The sequence below is a fragment of the Oryx dammah genome, unplaced genomic scaffold (assembly GCF_014754425.2).
Source record: "Oryx dammah isolate SB20612 unplaced genomic scaffold, SCBI_Odam_1.1 HiC_scaffold_17, whole genome shotgun sequence".
Lineage (NCBI taxonomy): Eukaryota > Metazoa > Chordata > Mammalia > Artiodactyla > Bovidae > Oryx > Oryx dammah.
In genome coordinates, this window is record NW_024070201.1 from 21,718,864 (window position 1) to 21,738,422 (window position 19,559).

The window sequence follows — 19,559 nt, forward strand, 5'->3', positions numbered from 1 at the left end:
ACCAGAGACTCAGATGCTCACCAGCAATTCTGGCTCAGTCCCTTGTGGGGTCACTGCTCCTTTCTCCTGGGTCCTGGTGCACACAAGGTTTTGTTGTGCCCTCCAAGAGTCTGTTTTCCTGGGGGTTTTCAGTCCTTTTGTCAGATTCCCAGGCTGGGAAATCTGTTTTGGGTCCTAGAACTTTTGCAACAGTGCGAGAATTTCTTTGGTATAATTGTTCTCCAGGTTGTGTGTCATCTGCTCAGTAGCTCTAAGTGGGGCTAATGGCGACTTCCTCCATGAGGACTTATGCCACTTGCTGCTCCTCCCAGGGCTGCTGCAGCCAGAGTCGCTGTGCCTGCGGCAGGTCACTGCTGACCCAGTCCTCCACAGGAGACGCTGAAACACTCAAAGGCAGGTCTGGCTCAGTCTCTTATGGGGGTCACTGTTCCTTTCCCTTTATCCTCGTGCACACAAGTTTTTGTTTGTACACTCTGATTGTCTCTGTCGGGTCTGATATTTGATTTCATAAGTATATATTTCATAAATATATATATTTTATATAAAATTATGTTGTTCAAGGATCAACTGTATATACACATTATGTACATACATATCTTTTCATAAATATATATTTTTATGTCCTGGTGACATGCCCGGCACAGCACCCGACACACAGTAAGTTCTCAGCAGGTGGTGGTGTTATTCTAGAGCCATCCCTATTCGTGTCATACACAGGTACTCTCAAAGATCTCTCTTCCACACCAACCCATCTCTTGTATCTTAAACCTGTATTTTGCCAGCTGACTGTGACACATCTCTACTCTGATGATTTGCAAATGGCTCAGACTCTTGTTCAAAACTGAACTGCTTGCTTTTCTCCCAATATTTGCTCTTCCTGTATTCTCCATCTCAGTTAAAGAGTCACCATCCATTCAGGTGTGATTTTTTGGACTCTCTCTCTTTGTTACTGCCTACCTCATGACAGTCATCTGACTTATTTCTGCAGTTTGTCCTTTTCTCATTGTACTGTTTCATTTTAAGCTTTCATCTTCTCTCACTTGAATTATTACCTGATAGTTCGTCTTTCTGTCCCATATTCTGGTGTGTTCAGAGTGACCTTTCTAAGATACAGGTTTCACTGTTTCACTTTCCTGTTCCTAAACTCCATGCTTTCCTGTTGAAGCTGACCTATTTCTTCATCATCATCACCTGGCACTAATGGCTAATACTAATCTGTTAACTGGCTGCTTCTTCAAGATACCATATACCTTCAGGTTCTTCCTTTTTTTTTCTTTTAATCACCTAATCCTAAGATGCCTTTTTACTCTTCTCCCCCTGGCAAACATCCTTAAAGAATCATATTCTTCTCTCTTGACTTTTCTCTGATATCCACATCCTTCCATTCTGTTGTTCTTCCTATGCATAGACAGTTTTTTTTTTTTAAAACCACTTTTCCATTGTTGCAGTAATCATTGTGTACTTCCCAGGTGGTGTTAGTGGTGAAGAATCTGGCTGCCAATCCAGGAGACTCACAAGACGTGGATCTATCCCTGGGTTGGGAAGATTCCCCTGAACTAGGAAATGGCAACCTATTCCAGTATTCTTGCCTGGGAAATCTCAAGAACAGAAGAGCCTGGAGGGCTACAGCCCATGGGGTTGCAAAAAATCAGATGTGATTGAACACACACACATCATGATAGTTATTTATATGCCTATAATTTCTGGCTTTGGGCAAAGCCTCTCAGATAGCAAGGACTCAAGAAATGTTGGTTGATTTGACTAAATAAACACCTAGAATGACAGAGTCAAGAAGGATCTTGTGAGTTGGAATCTAACAAGTTAATTATCTAAAAGTAATTTGGGTCAAGAAACTCAGTTATTATAAGAATGAGCACGGAAGAGATTGGCTTAATAGCAGAATGTGCCAAAAATTAGGGGTTTGCTTGACAGCTCAGTGTGAGTCAACAATATGAGGTGGTAACAAAGAAAAATAAGAAGGAAAGAAAAAAATATGAATAAATGAGGAAGCTGAGTGTCTGAGTTTACACCCAGAGTATAGGTTTGGCTCTATGTATCATGATTTTATTGGCATTTAGATTGGAAAAACAATAATTATTGAAACTATTTTGTTTTTAATGTTTTTTGAAAAAAATTACCAAAACTCAGTGAGAAACTGCTAGTTAATGTTATCAAGGAAAAAAGGGAGAAAGGCCAAATGCACAAAATAAGAAATGACAATGAAGGAATTCTCTGGCAGTCCAGTGGTTAGACTCCATGCAGGAGGCACCAGTGTGATCCCTGGTCAGGGAGCTAAGATCCCACAAGTTGTATGTTGCATACAAAAAAAAAAAAAAAAAAAAGACATTGAAAAAGAAGTCACTAAATAGATAAAATATTATAAAAGACTTTGTGGGCCTCTATGCAAATATGCTTGAAAACCTCAAGGAAATGAATAATTTCCTGGGGAAATACAGATTACCAAACTTGACAGAGGTAGAAAGTTTAAAGACACCAGTTTTTGTAGAAGTAAACAAGAAACTTATTGAGTAACTAACTGCCTCTTTAAAAAAGCACTAGGCCTCGATTATTTCACAAGAAATTCTACCAAACTTTTGAATATCAGATAGTTTCAGTGCTTTATAGATTATTTTTGTTCAGTTGCTCAGTCATGTCCAACTCTTTGCAACCCCATGGACTGCAGCATGCCAGGCTTCCCTGTCCTTCACCATCACCCAGAGTCTACTCAAACTCATGTCCATTGAGTCAGTGATACAATCCAATCATCTCATCCTCTGTCATCACGTTCTCCTCCTGCCTTCAATCTTTTCCAACATCAGGGTCTTTTCTAATAAGTCAGCTCTTTGCATAAGATGGTTGAATTATTGGAGTTTCAGCTTCAGAATCAGTCCTTCCAATTAATATTCAGGATTGATTTCCTTTAGGATTGACTGGTTTGATCTCCTTGCAGTCCATGGGACTCCCAAGAGTTTTCTCCAACACCACAATTCAAAAGCATCAATTCTTCACCGCTCAGCTTTCTTTATGATCCAACTCTCATATCCATACATGACTACTGGAAAAATCATAGCTTTGGTTATATAGACCTTTGTCGGTGAAGTAATATCTCTGCTTTTTAATATGCTGTCTAGGTTTGTCATAGCTTTTCTTCCAAGGAGCAAGTGCCTTTTAATTTCATGGCTGCAGTCACCACTTGCAGTGACTTTGGAGCCAAAAAAATAAAGTCTTTCACTGTTTCCGTTGTTTCCCCATCTATTTGACATGAAGGGATGGGACCAGATGCCATGATCCTAGTTTTTTGAATGCTGAGTTTTAAGCTAGATTTTTCATTCTCCTCTTTCATTTTCACCAAGAGGCTTAGTTCCTCTTCGCTTTCTGTCATAAGGGTGGTGTCATCTGCATGTCTGAGGTTATTGATATTTTTCCTGGAAATCTTGATTCCACCTTGTGCTTTATCCAGCCTGGCATTTCGCATGATGTACTCTGCATAGAAGTTAAATAAGCAGGGTGACAATATATAGCCTTGAAGTACTCCTTTCCCAGTTTTGAACCAATTTGTTGTTCCATGTCTGTTTCTAACTTTTGCTTCTTGGGCTGCACAGGTTTCCCAGGAGACAGGTAGGATGGTCTAGTATTCCCATCTCTTCAAGAATTATTCAGTTTGTTGTGGTCCACACAGTCAAAGGGTTTAGAATAGTCAATGAAGCAGAAGTAGATATTTTTCTGGAATTCTCTTGCTTTTTCTCTGATCCAACAGATGTTGGCAATTTGATCTGTTTCCTCTGCCTTTTCTAAATCCAGCTTGAACATCTGGAAGTTCTCAGTTAATGTACTGTTGGAGAATTTTGAGCATTACTTTGCTAGCATGTGAAATGGTTTTGATCACCACCTCCTGTGCAATGTTACGAACCTGTGTCCATAGTTCTTCAGGCACTCTATCAAATCTAATCCCTTGAATTTATTTGTCACTTCCACTGTATAATCATAAGGGATTTGATTTAGGTCATATCTGAATGGCCTAGTAGTTTTCTCTACTTTCTTCAATTTAAGTCTGAATTTTGCAGTAAGGAGTTCATGATCTGAGCCATGGTCAGCTCCCAATATTGTTTTTGCTGACTGTATAGAGCTTCTTCATCTTCCACTGCAAAGAATATAGTCAGTCTGATTTCAGTATTAACAATCTGGTGATGTCCATGTGTAGAGTCATCTCTTGTGTTGTTGGAAAGAGAGTTTGCTAGGACCAGTGCATTCTCTCAGCAAGAGTCTGTTAGTTTGGCCCTGCTTCATTTTGTACTCCAAGGCCAAATTTGCCTGTCACTCCAGGTATCTCTTGACTTCTTACTTTTGCATTCCAGTCCCTTGTGATGGAAAGGATGTCTATTTTTGGTATTAGTTCTAGAAGGTCTTGTAGGTCTTCATAGAACCATTCAACTTCAGCTTCTTCAGCATTAGTGGTTGGGGCATAGACTTGGATTACTGTGATATTGAGTGGTTTGCCTTGGAAAAGAACAGAGATCATGCTGTTGTTTTTGAGACTGTACCAAGTACTGCATTTTGGACTCTATTGTTGACTATGAGGGCTGCTCCATTCCTTCTAAGAGATTCTTGCTCACAGTAGCAGATATAATGGTCATCTGAATTAAATTTGCCCATTCTGGTCCATGGTAGTTCACATATTCCTAAAATGTCAATGTTCACTCTTGCCATCTCCTCTTTGACCACTTCCAATTTACCTTGATTCATGGACCTAACATTCCAGGTTCCTATGCAATACTGTTCTTTACAGCATTGGACTTTACTTTCACCACCAGACACATCCACAGCTGGGCATTGTTTCTGCTTTCGCTCAGCTTCTTCATTCTTTTGGAGCTATTTCTCTGCTCTTGTCCAGTAGCATGTTGGACACCTACTCACCTGGGAGGTTCATCTTTCCACATACTGTTCAAGGGGTTCTCAAGGTAAGAATGCTGAAGTGATTTGCCATTCCCTACTCCAGTGGACCATGTTTTGTCAGAACTCTCCATCAATACCCATCTGTCCTGAGTGGTCCTACATGGCGTGGCTCATAGTTTCACTGAGTTAGACAAGGTTGTGCTCCATGTGAACAGTTTGGTTAGTTTTCTGTAATTTTCGTTTTCATTCTATCTGCCCTCTGATGGATGAGGATAAGAGGCTTGTGGAGGCTTCGTCTTGGGAGTGACTGCTGCTGCTAAGTCACTTCAGTTGTGTCCGACTCTGTGTGACCCCATAGACGGCAGCCCGCCAGGCTCCCCTGTCCCTGGGATTCTCTAGGCAAGAATACTGGAGTGGGTTGCCGTTTCCTTCTCCAATGCATGAAAGTGAAAAGTGAAAAGTGAAAGTGAAGTCGCTCAGTTGTGTCCAACCCTCAGTGACCCCATGGACTGCAGCCTTCCAGGCTCCTCCATCCATGGGATTTTCCAAGCAGGAGTACTGGAGTAGGGTGCCATTAGTGACTGGCTGTGGTTAAAACTGGTTCTTGCTCTGGTGGGCAGGGCCATGTTCAGTAAATCTTTAATCAGGTTTTCTGCTGATGGCTGGGGCTGTGTTCCCTCCCTGTAGTTTGGCCTGAGGTCAAACTGTGATAAGGGTAATGGCAGTAATGGAGACCTTCTTCAGATAGACTTATGCCAGCATGCATTTGCTCCCAGGACTGTTGTATTCAGTGCCCCTGACCATGTGGCAGGCCATTGTCCCCATGCCTCTGTTGGAGACTCCTGGATGCTCACTGGAAATTCTGGCTCAGTCTCTTGTGGGGTCACTTCTCCTTTCTCCTGGATCTTTGTGTGCGCAAGGTTTTGTTGTGCCCTCCAAGAGTCTGTTTCCCCAGTCCTGTGGAAGTTCTGTAATCAAATCCCACTGGCCCTCACAGTCAAATTCGCTGGGGATTCTCAGTCCTTTTGCTGGATCCCCAGGTTGGGAAATCTGTTTTGGGCCCTGGAACTTTTCCTACAGTGCTAGAACTTCTTTGGTATGACTATTCTCCAGTTTGTGTGTCATCTGCTCAGTGGCTCTATGGTGGGGCTAATGGCGACCTCCTCCAAGAAGACTTATGCCACATGCCATGCCTCCCAGGGCTGCTGCAGCCGGAGCCGCTGTCTCTGTGGCAGGTCACTGCTGACCCGTGCCTTCACAGGAGACACTCAAACCCTCAAAGACAGGTCTGGCTTGGTCTCTTGTGGGGATCCCTGCTTCTTTCCTTTCATCCTGGTGTGCACAAAGTTTTGTTTGTCCTCTCTGATTTTCTCTGGCGGATCTGAGATTTCATTTTAAACGTGATTGCACCTCTCCTACTGTGTTATCGGGGCTTCTCCTTTGCCCTTGGATTCAGGGTATCTTTCTTTGTTGTGATCCAACATTCTCCCGTCGATGGTTCTTCAGCACCTAGTTGTGATTTTGGTATTCTCACAGGAGAAGATGAGTGTACATCCCTCTACTCTGCCTTCTTACTTACAGCAGATGTAAGATTAATTTAGACGCTTGAAAATGCAGGGAAGTCTCCCACTTCTTTTTATGAAGCAAGTCTAATATTGGTATCTACACATGACAAAGTTGATACAAAAAAGAAAATAATTATTCCTATTATTTATGAATATCCATGAAAAAGTACAAAATATATAGTACTAATAGAATGCTAATAAATGTTTTCTTAAGAAACAGAATCTAACATTACATTAAAAGCATTATTCACTATGATTAGGTAGGATTAATTCCAAGAATGCATGATAGGTTTATAATTTGGAAATCCATTTTGTCATTCACCATATTAATAGATTCGTGGAAAAATAATCATGTGTGTGCATGCTCAGTCATATCTGACTCTTTGTGACCCCAAGGACTGTAGCCCACCACGCTCTTCTGTCCATGGGGTTCTATAGGCAAGACTATTGGAGTAAGGTGCCATTTCCTACTCCAGAGGATATTCTTGACCTAGGGATTGAACCCACATTGCCTGCATTGGCAGGCAGATTCTCTACCACTGTGTAACCCGGGAAGCCACGCACACATATATTATATACACATATGTATATACATACACACATATAAATGGATATATTTTCATCTTAGTCCTAAAGCCAGTACTACTAATTGGGAAACACTACATATATCCCCTCCTTTTTGAAACTCCCTCTCATCCTTCACCCCATCCCCCATCAATCTCTAGATTGATACAGAGCCCTTGTTTGAGTTTCCTGAGCCATACAGCAAATTCTCGTTGGCTATCTATTTTACATATGGTAATGTAAGTTTCCATGTTACTCTTTCCACCCATCTCACCCTCTCCTCCACTCTCTCCATGTCCATAAGTCTATTCTCTATGTCTGTTTCTCCACTGCTGTCCTGCAAAGAAATTCTTTAGTACCATTTTTCTAGATTCTGTATATATGTGTTAGAATATGATACTTATGTTTCTTTTTCTGACTCACTTCACTCTGTATATAGATACAAGTTTCATCTACCTCATCAGAACTAACTCAAATGTGTTTCTTTTTATGGCTGAGTAATATTCCATTGTGTATATGTACCACAACTTCTTTATCCATTCATCTGTCGATGGACATCTAGGTTGCTTCCATGTTCTTGCACTGTTGGTGGAAATGTAAATTGATACAGCTACTGTGGAAGCTGGTATGGAGAGTCCTTAAAAAACTAGGAATAAAACCACCACATGACCCAGCAATCCCACTCCTAGGCATATACCCTGAGGAATCCAAAATTGAAAAAGACACATGTATCCCATTGTTCATTGCAGCACTATTTACAATAGCTAGAACATGGAAGCAACCTAGATGTCCATTGACAGATGAATGGATAAAGAAGTTATATCAATAAAGGTTATATCAATAACCTCAGATATGCAGATGATACCACCCTTATGGCAGAAAGTGAAGAAGAATTCAAAAGCCTCTTGATGAAAGTGAAAGTGGAGAGTGAAAAAGTTGGCCTAAAGCTCAACATTCAGAAAACAAAGATCATGGCATCCGGTCCCATCACTTCATGGCGAATAGATGGGGAAACAGTGGAAACAGTGTCAGAATTTATTTCTGGGGGCTCCAAAATCACTGCAGATGGTGACTGCAGCCATGAAATTAAAAGACACTTACTCCTTGGAAGAAAAGTTATGACCAACCTAGATAGCATACTCAAAAGCAGAGACATTACTTTGCCAACAAAGATCCATCTAGTCAAGTCTGTGGTTTTTCCTGTGGTCATGTATGGATGTGAGAGTTGGACTGTGAAGAAAGCTGAGTGCCGAAGAATTGATGCTTTTGAACTGAGGTGTTGGAGAAGACTCTTGAGAGCCCCTTGGACTGCAAGGAGATCCAACCAGTCCATTCTGAAGGAGATCAGCCCTGGGTGTTCTTTGGAAGGAATGCTGCTAAAGCTGAAACTCCAGTACTTTGGCCACCTCATGCGAAGAGTTGACTCATTGGAAAAGACTCTGATGCTGGGAGGGATTGGGGGCAGGAGGAGAAGGGGATGACAGAGGATGAGATGGCTGGATGGCATCACTGACTCAATGGACATGAGTCTGAGTGAACTCCAGGAGTTGGTGATAGACAGGGAGGCCTGGTGTGCTGCGATTCATTGGGTTGCAGAGTCGGACATGACTGAGTGACTGAACTGAACTGAACTGAATAATGAGTGATGTTGAGCATCTTTTCATGTTTGTTAGCCATCTGTATGGCCATTTCTCTTTGGAGAAATGTCTGTTTAGGTCTTTTTCCCACTTTTTTGATTGATTTGTCTGTTTTTCTGGCATTGAGTTGTACGAGTTGCTTGTATATTTTGGAAATTAATCCTTTATCAGTTGTTTCACTTGCTATTATTTTCTCCCATTCAGAGGATTGTCTTTTTACCTTGCTTATAGTTTCCTTTGCTATGCAAAAGCTTTTAAGTTTAATCAGGTCCCACTTGTTTACATTTGTTTTTATTTCCGTTACTCTAGGAGGTGGGTCATAGAGGATCTTTCTTTGATTTATGTCATCGAATGTTCTGCCTATGTTTTCCTCTAAGAGTTTTATAGTTTCTGGTTTTACATTTAGGTCTTTAACCCATTTTGAGTTTATCTTTGTGTATGGTGTTAGGAAGTATTCTAATTTCATTCTTTTACATGTAGCTGTCCTGTTTTCCCAGCACCATTTATTGAAGAGGCTGTCTTTCCCCACTGTATATTCTTGCCCCCTTTGTCAAAAATAAGGTACCCATAGGTGCATGGGTTTACTTCTGGCCTTTCTATCTTGTTCCATTGGCCTATATTTCTGTTTTTCTGCCAGTACCATACTGTCTTGAGGACTGTAGCTTTGCAGTATAATCTGAAGTCAGGAAAGTTGATTCTTCCAGCTTCATTCTTCTTTCTCAAGAGTGCTTTGGCTATTTGGGATCTTCTGTGTTTCCATATGAATTGTGAAATTTTTTGTTCTAGTTCTGTGAAAAATACCATCAGTAATTTGATAGGGATTGCATTGAATCTGTAAACTGCATTTGGTAATATAGTTATTTTCACAGTATTGATTCTTCCATTTGTCTGCTTAGGTAAGTTTATTCCTAGATATTTAATTCTTTTTGTTGCACTGGTGAATGGGATTGATTCCTTAATTTCTCTTTCTGATTTTTCATTGTTAGTATATAGAAATGCAAGTGATTTCTGTGTATTGATTTTGTATCCTGTAACTTTGCTAAATTCATTGATTGGCTCTAGTAATTTTTTGATATTATCTTTAGGGTTTTCTATGTACAGTATCATGTGATCTGCAAACAGTGAGAGCTTTACTTCTTCTTTTCTGATCTGGATTCCTTTTATTTCTTTTTCTTCTCTGATCGCTGTAGCTAGGACTTCCAGAACTTTGTTGAATAATAGTGATGAAAGTGGACATCCTTGTCTTGTTCCTGATCTTAGGGGAATGCTTTCAGTTTTTCCACCATTGAGAATAATGTTTACTGTAGGCTTATCATATATGGCCTTTACTATGTTGAGGTAGGTTCCTTCCATGCCCATTTTCTGAAGCATTTTAATCATAAATGGGTGCTGAATTTTGTCAAAAACTTTTTCTGCATCTATTGAGATGATCATATGGTTTTTATCTTTCAATTTGTTAATATGGCATATCACACTGTTTTGCATATATTGAAGAATCCTTGCATTCCTGGAATAAACCCAACTTGATCATGGTGAGCTTTTTGATGTGTTGCTGAATTCTGTTTGCTAAAATTTTGTTGAGGAGTTTTGTATCTATCTTCATCAGTGATGTTGGCCTGTAGTTTCTTTTTTTGTGTTGTATTTGTCTGGTTTTGGTATCAGGATGATGGTGGCCTCGTAGAATGAGTTTGGAAGTGTTCCTTCCTCTGCAATTTTTTGAAAGAGTTTTAGAAGGCTAGACATTAGCTCTTCTCTAAATGTTTGATAGAATTCTCCTGTGAAGCCTGGGCTTTTTTGGGGGGGGAGATTTTAGGTCACAGCTTCAATTTCAGTGCTTGTAATTGGGTTGTTTATAATTTCTGCTTCTTCCTGGTTCAGTCTTGGAAGATTGAACTAAGAATCTGTCCATTTCTTCCAAGTTATCCATTTTATGCCATATAGTTGTTCATAATAGTCTCTTATAATCCTTTGTATTTCTCCATTATCTGTTGTAACCTCTCCTTTTTCATTTCTAATTTTGTTGATTTGATTCTTCTCTCTTTTTTTCTTAATGAGTCTGGCTAAAGGTTTGTTAATTTTGTTTATCTTCTCAAAGAACCAGCTTTTAGTTTTATTAATTTTTACTATTGTTTCTTTCATTTCTTTTTCACTTATTTCTGCTCCAATCTTTGTGATTTCTTTCCTTCTACTAATTTTGGGGTCTTTTTTTTCTTTTTTTCCCAGTTGTTTTGGTATAAAGTTAGGTTGTTTTTCCTAAACAAAGTTTAGGTGTTTTTCTTGTAAAGTTTCAATGTTTTTCTTATTTCTTGAGTTAGGATCATATTGTTATAAGCTTCCCTCTTAGAACTCCTTTTGCTGTATCCCATAGATTTTGAGTTGTCATGGTTTCGTGGTCATTTGTTTCTAGAAAGTCTTTGATTTCCCTTTTGATTTCTTCAGTAACCTGTTGGTTGTTTAGAAATGTGTTGTTTAATCTTCATGTGTTTGTGTTTCTTAGTTTTTTTCTTGTAATTGATAGCTAGTCTTATAGTGTTGTGGTCAAAGAAGATGCTAGAGATGATTTCGATTTTCTTAAATTTACTGAGGTTTGATATATGACCAAAGATGTGGTGTATTCTGGAGAATGTTCCATGTACACTTTAGAAGAAGGTGTATTCTTCTGCATTTGGATGGAGACTGTCCTGAAGAAATCAATGAGATCAATGTCATCTAATATATCATTTAGGACTTGTATTTCCTTATTAATTTTCTGTTTTGATGATCTGTCCATTGGTGTGAGTGAGGTGTTAAAGCCTCCTACTATTACTGTGTTACTGTGAATTTCTCCTTTTATATCTGTTAATGTTTGTCTTATGTACTGAGGTGCTCCTATGTTGGGTGTATAGATATTTACAATTGTTATGTCTTCCTCGTGGATTGATCCCTTGATCATTACGTAGTGTCCTTCCTTATCTCTTGTAATCTTCCTTATTTTAAGGTCTATTTTGTCTGATATGAGGATTGCTACTCCAGCTTTCTTTTGCTTCCCATTTGCATGGAATATATTTTTCCATCCTCTCACTTTCTGTCTATATGTGTCTTGAGGTCTGAAGTGGGTTTCTTATAAACAGCATAAATATGGGTCTTGTTTTTGTATCCATTCAGCCAGCCTCTGTTTTTTGGTTGGAGCATTTAATCTGTTTACATTTAAGGTAATTATTGATATATATGTTCCTATTGCCATTTTCTTAATTGTTTGGGGTTGATTTTGGCTTCCCTGGTGGCTCAGAGGTTAAAGCGTCTGCCTGCAAGGCGGGAGAACTAGGTTCGATCCCTGGGTTAGGAAGATCCCCTGGAGAAGGAAATGGCAACCCACTCCAGTATTTTTGCCTTGAGAATCCCATGGATGGAGGAGCCTGGTGGGCTACAGTCCACCAGGTCGCAAAGAGTCGGACACGACTGAGCAACTTCACTTTCAATTATTACCATTTTCTTAATTGTTTGGGGTTGGTTTTGTAGATTTTTTTTTTCTTCTCTTGTATTTTTTGACTGTGTAAGTCCCTTTAACATTTGTTGTAAAGCTGGTTTGGTGGTACTGAATTCTCTTAACTTTTGCTTGTCTGAGAAGCTTTTATTTCTCCATCAATTTTGAATGAGATCCTTGCTGGGTACAGTAATCTTGGTTGTAGATTTTTCCCTTTCAGTACTTTAAATATATCCTGCCACTCCCTTCTGGCCTGCAGAGTTTCTGCTGAAAGGTGTTAAGCATATGGGGTTTCCCTGTATGTTACTTCTTCCTTGATTCTTTTAATATTCTTTTTTTGTGTTTAGTCTTTGGTAGTTTGATTAGTGTGTATCTTGGTGTGTTTCTCCTTGGGTTTATCCTGTATGGACTCTTTGTGCCTCTTGGACTTGACTGACTATTTCCCTTTCCATGCTGGGGAAATTTTCAACTATAATCTCTTCAAAAATTTTCTCCTACCCTTTCTTTTTCTCTTCTTCTTCTTCTGGGGCCCCTATAATTCAACTGTTGGTGCGTTTGATATTGTCCCAGAGGTCTCTGAGGCTATCCCCAGTTCTTTTCCTTTTTTCTACTATATTCTGCTCTTCAGAAGTTATTTCCATCATTTTATCTTCCAGCTCACTGATTCATTCTTCTGCTTCAGATGTTCTGCTATTGATTCTTTCCAGAGTATTTTTAATTTCAGTAATTGTGTTGTTTGTCTCTGTATGTTTATTCTTTAATTCTTCTAGGTCTTTGTTAATTGATTCTTACATTTTCTCCATTTTGTTTTCAAGGTTTTTGATCATCTTTACTATCATTATTCTGAATTCTTTTTCAGGTAGTTTGCCTATTTCCTCTTCATTTATTTGGACTTCTGTGTTTCTAGTTTGTTCCTTCATTTGTGTAGTATTTCTCTGCCTTTTCATTATTATATTTTAACTTATTGTGTTTGAGGTCTCCTTTTCCCAGGATTCAAGATTGAATTCTTTCTTCCTTTTGGTTTCTGCCCTCCTAAGATTGGTCCAGTGGTTTTTGTAAGCTTCCTGTGGGGTGAGATTTGTGCTGAGTTTTTGTTTGTTTGTTTTTGCTCTGATGGGCAAGGCTGAGTGAGGTGATAATCCTGTCTGCTGATGTTTGGGTTTGTATTTTTGTTTTGTTTATTCTTTAGATGAAGTGTCCTGCACAGGGTACTACTGGGGGTTGTGTGATGCCTGGTCTTGTATTCAGTTGGATTCCTTTGTGTGATTTCTCACTATATGATACTACTAGGGTTAGTTCTCTGGTAGTCTAGGGTCTTGGAATTAGTGCTCCCACTCCAAAGGCTCAGGGCTTAATCTCTGGTCAAGAATGAAGATTCCACAAGTGGTTTGTTATGACATTAAGTGAGAGTAAAACAAATATCCAAAAATGAGAAGCCAAAGATGAACCCCAAACAAATGGCAGTTATAAAATCAGGGAAATAATAATTAAATAATGGAGTATACACATATACATATACACATAGGAGCAAAGTCAAAATAGTAGATTGACCTGGAAAACAAAGGAAATAAAAAATTTTGTTTACCAGTTAAGAACAAAACTAACTAAAGTGCAAACTGAAAAACAAAACTAAAGCAAGGTGTCAAATGGGGAATAAAGCAATGAAAACAAAACTAAGAAACATGTTGAAAGGAAAGGGAAGAAAGAAAGAATAGATATGCAAAGTTAAATAGAGGTAGATGAAGATTTATATATGTTAAAATTTAACTGCAAGGGGAAAAGAACAGTAGGAAAGGCAGACAAAGGAATAAATGTAGAAAAAATATAATATGTTTTTAAAAATTAAAATTATAAAAAAGAGAAAAGAAAAAAAAAAAAACGGAAGAAGAAAGAAAAAAGGAAAACTCCACAGGACTGCAAAAGCCCAACATAGAGCCAGAGGTTTATAAGAACAATAAAAAGTGTGACTGAATATACCCATATTCATGTACACCCATAAGCAAAATCAAGCAGTCCTACAAAAGTAAAGTGCAATAGATTGACTCGGTGAACAAAGGAAACCAAAAATTACACCTACCAGAACAAAACTAACTAAAGCACAAACTGGAAAGCAAAACTAAAGAAGGTGCCAATTGGGGAATAAAGCAAGGAAAAAAAACTAACAAATATGTTGAGAGGAAAGGAAAGAAAGAAAGAATAGATATGCAAAGTTAAATAGAGGTAGATAAAGAAGATTTATATACATTAAGGATTAACTGCAAGGGGAAAAGAACAGTAGGAAAAGCAAACAAAGGAATAAGTGTAAAAAAAAATAGGTTTAAAAAATTAAAATTAAAGAAAGAGAGAGAGAGAAAAAAAGGGAAACTCCACAGAACTGCAAAAGCCCAATGTAGAGGCAGAGGTTTATAACAACAATAAAAAATGTGACTGAGAGGGAAAATGAAAAGCTCAAAAGCTTAATTAGATTTCATAGTGCCAAAAAAATTGACAGCTACAACAGAGGGGGGAAAAAGAAAAAAGAAAAAAGAAAAAAATACAAAGAATCTACAGAAAAGTCAAAGAATAATAAATGTTTTTCTTGAATCACTGCTGTCAGAGTCCTTTCCCTCACTGGGAGTCACAGTTCACCTCACCTCCCTAGGATGCCCTCCAACACTGTGCTGATCTCTGGGCCTGCTGTGGGGGCAGCTCAGTTTCTAATCTGGCCCGACTCCTGTGTGTTCTTGCCTCCAGTGTCCACAGCTATCAGAACTAGTACGTTTTCTTTTTTTGGGAACTTTCAATGACCTTTTATATATTTCACAGACACAGAGTTTGGCTAGTTGATCTTGTGGATTTAATCTGCAGCTTGTACAGCTGGTGGGAAGGCTTTGTGTCTTCTTCCTTAGCCACTCTGCCCCTAGGTTTCAATTGTGGTTTTATTTCCACCTCTGCATGTGGGTTGTCCCCTGGGGTTTACTCCTGAGGCTGCCCTGGAGTACTGGGTTTGCCCCTGTGAGGGCCAGGGGTGGATGTGGTGCAGCTGCTTGGGTCACAGGGTTCTGGCAGCACCAGGTTCTCAGGGGAGTTGGCGGCTAGGGCAGCAGGAAATATAGTGCTCTAGAAGGGTAGGGCAACCAGTATTGGCCAATATGCTCCAGTATTCTTGCCTGGAGACCCTCCGTCCCTGACAGAGAAGCCTGGCAGGCCACAGTCTACAGGGTTGCAAAGAGTCAGACACTACCAAAGGGACCCTGTGCCCATAGATGCAAGACATGTTTTGCTTGTTGCAGCTCTGCCCCCCAACTGCTTGGCTTGTGGGGACCCTGGCGGTGCCAAGTATGCAAGGACAGACTGCCTCTGCCGCAGGAGTTATTGTCCTCTCAGAGTCTTTTTTCCAGCCTCTTGTAGCTGGCAATCGAAGGCCTGCTTGGCTAGTCTTTCTCCATAGCTCTGCCTGTTCAGGCACTTTGAGGGCTCCCTTGCCTGGAGTCCTTCTCTGTTGTTCAGCACATCAGGCACATGGAGGGGCCTCCTGGCTGGGATCCTCCTGTGTAGATCAGCATGTCAGGCACTTAAAGGGGCACCTTAGGCGGGGTCCTACTCTGTAGATCTGCACATCAGTCACTTAAAGGAACATCCTGGGTGGAGTCCTGCTCTGTAGTTCAGTGCCTCAGGTGTTTTATGGGCCAGCCTCTCTATTGTTCAGGTGCTGGTGTGTGGGGAGAGAGAGGCTATGGTGATGGCTCCACCCTCTATGTGTGACTCAGCAGTATCGCCTTGCTTCCATGGCTGCCTGGCTTTCCTCCACAGGCATTTCCCATCATAACCTCCTTCCTCACATCCCCTCAATCCATCTTTCTGCAATCAACAGCAGCCTTTGCCCTGGGATTGCTCCACAGTCCCCAGACGCCAGCTCCCAACCACCCTGCCTTCCAGGGGACCTGTGTCCCTGTCCAGGGTATGTATGGCTGCAGCAAGGACTGTCTGGTCCTCATTCTATTTAGGCTGCTGCAGATCAGCTGTTTCACTCTCAGCCTTAAATGTTTCTCCTCTGACTCAGACAATCACCTTGATGTGGGGATTGGACCCCTGCTTCGGTTCCCCCACCCACTGAGGGCAGATCCAGTCCTACTAACACTCCTGCTTTCCCCCCAGTTCCTTGTCCTGCTGAGTTTTGCGTGATTCTATATATTCTTTACCTCTGGTCAGGTATTCCTGTCTGCTCTCAGCTGGTGTTCTGTATTCTGTATGCACTTCTGTGTCTGAAGGTATGTATATTCCTGATGTTCCATGGAGAGATGTACTCCACATCCACCTACTCCCCCACCATCTTGTTCTCTTGGATCCTCTGTTTTTTGAGTAGGATGGATGGTTCAATATCATAAAGATGTCAGTTCTCCCTAAGTCAATTTTTAAATTTAATACAACCTTAATAAAAATTCTAATTTTTAAAGGAAATTAGATGAATGAATATGAAGGTTCATGTGGAAAAATAAATATACAAGAGTAGTCAAGAAAACACTAAAAAAGAAAATTGTCTGAGGGGTGGAGACTAGCCTTGTTGTTATTGTCTGGTCACTCGGTCTGTCTGACACTTTGCAACCCCATGGACTGGAGACTAGCCTTAGCAGATGTTAAAATATAATTTTATATTATTTTAATTAAATATTAAAATGTAATTAAAATGTTATGATGTCAATATACTAATGGACAAATGAGCAAGTTATATAGAATAGAAAACCCAGAAATGGAGCCAAGAACTTACAGAAATTGAGTTTATGATAAAGATGGCATCTTAAATCAATATGTAAAGAGGGCCTTTTATAAAAACTTTCTTATTTCTTGCAGTTTAACACAATTTGTGATGAAAAATAAAATTTACTATCTCAGCCATATTTAAATGTACAGGTTAGTGTTGTGAAACAGATCTTCAGAACTTTTTCATCTTGAAAAACTGAAACTCTATACTCATTAAACAATAGCTCCCTATTTCCCCCTCTGCTGAGCCCCTGATAATGACCATTCTACTTCATGTTTCTATGAGCTTGATGACTTTAGATATCTCATTTAAGTGCTATTGTATAGTATTTGTCTTCTTGTGACTGGCTTATTTCACCATGTTATAGCATGTGACAGAATTTCTCTCCTTTTTAAGGCTGAATAATATTCCATTATATGTTAAATTTTGTTTATCCCATTCTTCAGCTGATGGATGCTTAGGTTGTTTCTACCTTTTGGTTACTGTAAATAATGCTGCTATAAGATGGGTGTGTGTATATCTACTTGCATCCCTGCTTTCAAGACAATAACCTTTTAAGACAAGCCTTTAAGATAAGACCAAGCATTTTTGCTTCATTTTCCATGCTGAAGACATTAAACTTTCAATCTGTCAAGCATACGAGAGAAAAGACTAATGTTAAACCCTTCAAAAAGTAAAGTGAAAAATTTTCCTTACAGTGTTTTAATGTTCCATCATTTAGATACATCATTTGTAGTGTGATAATATGGAGAAGACTCTTGAGAGTCCCTTGGACTGTGAGGAGATCCAACCAGTCCATTCTGAAGGAGATCAGCCCTGGGATTTCTTTGGAAGGAATGATGCTAAACCTGAAACTCCAGTATTTTGGCCACCTCATGTGAGGAGTTGACTCATTGGAAAGGACTTTGATGCTGGGAGGGATTGGGGGCAGGAGGAGAAGGGGACGACAGAGGATGAGATGGCTAGATGGCATCACTGACTCGATGGATGTGAATCTGAGTGAACTCCGGGAGTTGGTGATGGACAGGGAGGCCTGGCGTGCTGCGATTCATGGGGTTGCAAAGAGTCGGACACAACTGAGCAACTGAACTGAACTGAACTGAACTGAAATATGGACAAAAATGATTATCCACTAAGGACATTCATCTTATTTGCTTACTTTAGCATAGTTTTGATAAATTTGACAAAAATTTAAATAAACAGAAAATATAATACATAAAAGTTATGAAGATAAGTATGTCTAAAAGTTTTGGAATCCATTTTAATTTGAGAAATATCAAGCATTCCATATGCTATTATCTTGGCTATAGGGTAAAGATACAATTATCTTAGAAGTCAACAGCTTAGGGTTTTCCTGTAGCCCTCTGATGTATGAGGTTAGTGATAAGGGGTTAGGATCAAGAGAGTGTAAGTTGGTCTTTCATTGTTGTACTCCAGGACATACTCAAAATCTGTCATCTCTCAATTTCCAGTTCTTTGACTAATCAGGTTGTGCTAGGAACCCATCCCACAGAGATAACCCATCCCTTATCTCTGTATTTGAAATCGCTCCTTTTGAGCCCATGTTTTTCTTCCTAATACTTTTTTATTTTTGCTCCTACCAAGGTACAATCACTGGTTTGATGGAATGGCTTTACTTCACCAGTTCAAGATGGAGAAGGGCACAGTGACATATAGGAGCAAGTTTCTACAGAGTGATGCATATAAGGCCAACAGTGATCGTGATCGAATTGTGATCTCAGAATTTGGTACATTGGCTCTCCCTGACCCATGCAAGAATGTTTTTGAACGTTTCATGTCAAAATTTGAAAAGCCTGGTAAGCACCCTTTATTATGCCCAGAATTTTCAGGCAATAGGGATGATTCTTTAAATTATTATGACATATGTCAATCTTTTTTTATAAGTATGGATCTTGATATTTATTTATTTTGATATGAGAGGATGTTTCAACTGCTTTCTCCCTTGATTGTGTGCTTTAGGATCTGCTATAGTAGTAAGTTGTGGTGTTTAAATAACTTTGGGGTTTGATTTCAGCAATTACTGACAACACCAATGTCAACTTTGTGCAGTACAAGGGTGATTACTACCTTAGTACGGAAACCAACTTTATGAATAAAGTGGACATTGAAACCCTGGAAAAAACAGAAAAGGTAAAATATAGGTTAAAATATAATAGACCCTAAAATTTCTCTCCATTCAAATACTTTTTAGAGTAGTTATTATCAGAAGAAAAAATTGCATTCTTAAACAAAATCAAAGTTACCCACTGATTCAGGTCATTATGTACCCTCTGTCTTCATTAGAATGGCCTGCGGTGTTGGTTGTCCTTAAATATAATTCTAGATTTCTTCCTTAGTCCAACTGTCTGAAGGCTAGGGCAAAGGAGACATAGCATAGTTCAGATTTATTTCTGTCATTTCATTTTCTGCTTAGCTATAGGTAGAATTGGACTGGAGATTACCTAGATCCATACTGCCCAGGAGAAGGAAATGGCAACCTACTCCAGTATTCTTGCCTGGAAAATTCTGTGGACAGAGGAGCCTGATGGACTACAGTCCATGGGGTTGCAAAGAGTCAGACATGACTGAGCGACTAACACATACTGCCTTTATGTTATACATTAATTTAAAGCAAAATAAAATTTGGGGCCAGAATTTTAATCCTTATTCTTTTGAACTTTCTTGTGATCTGGATA

General features: G+C 39.5%; 1 protein-coding gene across 1 annotated transcript in view; it reads left to right on the forward strand.

Annotated features, from left to right (window-relative positions):
• BCO2 (beta-carotene oxygenase 2) overlaps positions 1 to 19,559 on the forward strand; it is a 61,088-nt gene that overhangs the window by 14,113 nt on the left and 27,416 nt on the right. Inside the window, exons 3-4 of the mRNA XM_040257993.1 lie at positions 18,469 to 18,680; positions 18,899 to 19,014. Of these exons, the coding sequence (XP_040113927.1) occupies positions 18,469 to 18,680; positions 18,899 to 19,014 (328 nt within the window). The remainder of the gene's footprint in view (positions 1 to 18,468; positions 18,681 to 18,898; positions 19,015 to 19,559) is intronic.